We start from the raw sequence: 3,308 nt of genomic DNA, 5'->3' as shown, positions 1-3,308 counted from the left end.
ATGGATTTGGATACAATAAGATCAAATGAGGTTATATGCTACGAAGGATTCCAGTATATTTTTGATAAAATGGGTGCTGATCAAGTAACAAAATATTTTAGATGTCGTAGGAGGGACATAAATTGCAAGGGTCGAATCCATGTTAAAGACGGATTGATATTTGTTAAAAACAACCATGGTGGTCATGAAGAATCTCCTGTTAGTATTGAGGTAAGTAATAATATATAATATTAATAAATAATCATGAGGTTCTAAAGTAATAAGTACTTACTTACTCTAATTTAAAGTATAGTCTTGTAAACAAAAATTGTGTTAAATCTTAAATCGTATTATATTTTTATGTTTTTTTAAATTAAATTTATATAAATTTAAAATTTAAATATTTTCATTAGGCAATTCTGCCATTTTTTACGTTTTGAAAACATACATTTTTAATCTCTTATTCCAAAGCATAATATTTTATTATGTACTTTCAAATTTGACATTTAAAAATTTAGCTTTAGATACTGATCACACTAATAATATTATATTTTAAATTACTTTATAAATATTAGATTGCTTCCACTATCAACAGAATCAAAAGGAGAGCTGGGGATACTATGGAAGCTCCTGCTGTTGTGATCAACCAATGTATAGGTAAAAAATAGCGAACTTTTATGATTAGAAATATGAGTTTTTTTATTAAAATATAGTAAAGATAATCTATAAGTATATGGTTACAAATGTATAATATTATATTAATATATCATTATTCCTGCTTGGTAATTAAGTGATTCACTGGTAGCTTTAATAATTAATTAATTTAAAAAAAAATTATACTTAATATACAAGAGTTACAATACCTAAATTAATTTTTTTAGAGGGATTAACAGTTGCTGGCAAAGGAGCTTTGTCATCTGTCGATACATTGAAAAAAACTATAAGAAGAGTTAGACGTGTAAACAGACCACAAATTCCAATTGCTCCTTTGAATTTGTTTGATTTGGAAATTCCAAATAGTTTTAAGGAATATGAAGTTGAGCCTGGTGTGTTTGAGAATTTTCTTTTATGTGACACAGGAACTGGAAATAATAGAATTCTTCTATTTGGTCGACAGAGGGGCTTAGAAGTATGCTTCTAAAACTCAAAATTAAAATAATTTTTCAAAATAACAATAATTTGTTTAAATTAATTGATATTTTTTTAAATTTTATTTAGATACTTTCATTATCTCCTCAGTGGTTTGTTGATGGGACATTTAAAATAGCTCCATCTCTATTTTCTCAAGTATTTGTGATTTTAGGATGTCACAATGGTGGTGTTCACCCTTGTATATATGCATTATTGCCTAACAAAAACCAAGCAACTTATACCCGAATGCTCGTTGAGATAAAAAATTTATCACCTGTTATAATTGCAGGAAGCATATCAGTAGACTATGAATTGGCTATTCACAATGCTTTTAGGGCTGAATTTCCCAATATAGAAATTCGTGGCTGTTTTTTTCACCTCCTTCAAAATTTAAAAAAACAAATTGGAGCTGCAGGATTGATGTCGTAAGCTAAAACATATATTGTGCGCTATGTACCTATAATTGAATACAAATTAATTATATTATAGTTAATAATTTTATATGATATAAGTAATATAAGTATAACTAAATATTAATCATAATTCATGAGGTTATTTCATATTATTTTTTTTTTCTAGGGATAATAGAAATAATGCAGACTTCAATTTATATGCTAGAATGATAATAGCATTAGCATTTGTTCCCCCAGATAATGTTGTTCAAAGCTTTGAGGATTTGAGTGAAGAACTAGAACTAGTAGAACCAACTTTGCAGCCAATTCTAGATTGGATGGAAACATATTATATTGGTATATTACGAAGAGAAGGTGTAAGAAGAATTCCAGCGTTTCCAATTCCAACATGGAATTTATACAACAGAGTTCTAGCTGGACAAATGGTAATTTTTGTTGAATCTTTATTATATATACATACAGAGTGTCACAGTGTAACAAAAAGATCTGACACTGACAGTTAAACAAAACTCCTTTTAATTAATATTTAAAATTGTTTTTTATTTATTTATATATTTTCGACATTTGCACTACCTATATTTATAGTGTATTTAATGCTGAAAATAAAGAATTTTAAATTTGACTTGAATCCTTTTAACAAAATTAAAAATAGTAAAATTTTCTAAATATAATTTATAGAAAAATATTGATTTTAAAAACATTTATTTTATTCAAAGGATTTAATTTTTCCATTTTTAATTATCAATCTTTTTGGAGAGTAAATTAATTCAAAAAGTAGGTAATGCAATTTTTTAACAATCCTTTTTGGAAATTTTTAGAGAGCATACCTTTAAATAATTTATTATTATTCTAAATTTAAAATTCTTTTAAATGCTTAACAAGTATCATCATTTGATATTCATTTGTCTAGCTGGTACACCCAGTGATTGAATTTGGAAAATAAGAGACAAGACTTGACCACTATACTATATTATATATATTAAATATTATACTTATATACTAGACTTTAGTCCATGGATAAGACGGCATAATAAAAAATCATGAAAAATAATCATTAAATTAAATTTTAATACCTTATTAAATAGGTACTAAATTGAGAAATAATAATTGCAAAATTACAATTTTATTTGAACAAAATAAAACAGATTGTCTCCACATTCTTAAGAAAATAATCAGGAGTGCTCTCAAAATATAAACAAAAATTAATAGGAACTCTATCTTCTATCGACCTCCTTTTCGATAACTGCTTACATCCAGTACATGTACATAATATATGTATACAGATATATGTTATAATCCCAATAACTTCATTAGATATTTTATTTAGTTTAATGAAGTTATTTCTTTATCTACATTTATTTGAAAAATATGAATTTATTTAATTTGTTTGCTATTCAACAGAAAACGAACAACATAGCTGAAGCATCACACAGGAGGCTTCAAGCTCAACTCAGCATAAACAATCCAACAATTTGGACATTCATTATTGAGCTGAAAAAAGTACAAGCAGAACGAGACTTGTACTATGAATTTCTTGTCCGTGGAAATGAACCACCTCCATCCAAGAGAAAATATGTAGATGCAGGAAATCGGATTTTACATCTAGTTCAACAGTTTGGAGATCGACAAATATTAGAGTACCTTCGAGGACTAGCTCATAATTTTGTCATGGATCATTAATTAGAAAATAAGTGTAAAAATATACTCTTAACCTTTTTTTACTTTTAAATTGATATTTCAATAATTTACTTTGCCTTATTTATATTTTAAACCTTTTCATGTAAC

The 3,308-nt window shown here is 26.3% G+C and overlaps 1 protein-coding gene across 1 annotated transcript; it reads left to right on the top strand.

Annotated features, from left to right (window-relative positions):
- On the top strand, nt 1-3,203 carry LOC149061915 (uncharacterized). Its single transcript, XM_089221337.1, has 6 exons — nt 1-210; nt 555-636; nt 861-1,108; nt 1,198-1,535; nt 1,690-1,948; nt 2,925-3,203. Exons 1-6 carry the CDS (start codon nt 1-3, stop codon nt 3,201-3,203), a joined length of 1,416 nt encoding a protein of 471 aa, XP_089077463.1.
- The last annotated feature ends 105 nt before the right edge of the window (nt 3,204-3,308 follow it).

This window comes from Diuraphis noxia, unplaced genomic scaffold (assembly GCF_037042655.1).
Source record: "Diuraphis noxia isolate RWA-SAM2 unplaced genomic scaffold, SU_Dnox_SAM2 contig0001, whole genome shotgun sequence".
NCBI lineage: Eukaryota > Metazoa > Arthropoda > Insecta > Hemiptera > Aphididae > Diuraphis > Diuraphis noxia.
This window is presented reverse-complemented; position numbering and strand designations above follow the sequence as displayed.

What these genes read in the sequence shown, in the direction of transcription:
- LOC149061915 (XM_089221337.1), top strand. Translation starts at nt 1, where the DNA reads ATGGATTTGGATACAATAAGATCAAATGAGGTTATATGCTACGAAGGA. An exon ending in GGAGCTGCAGGATTGATGTC is followed by an intron (nt 1,536 to 1,689) that starts GTAAGCTAAAAC and finishes TTTTTTTTCTAG; the next exon opens with GGATAATAGAAATAATGCAG. An exon ending in GAGTTCTAGCTGGACAAATG is followed by an intron (nt 1,949 to 2,924) that starts GTAATTTTTGTT and finishes GCTATTCAACAG; the next exon opens with AAAACGAACAACATAGCTGA.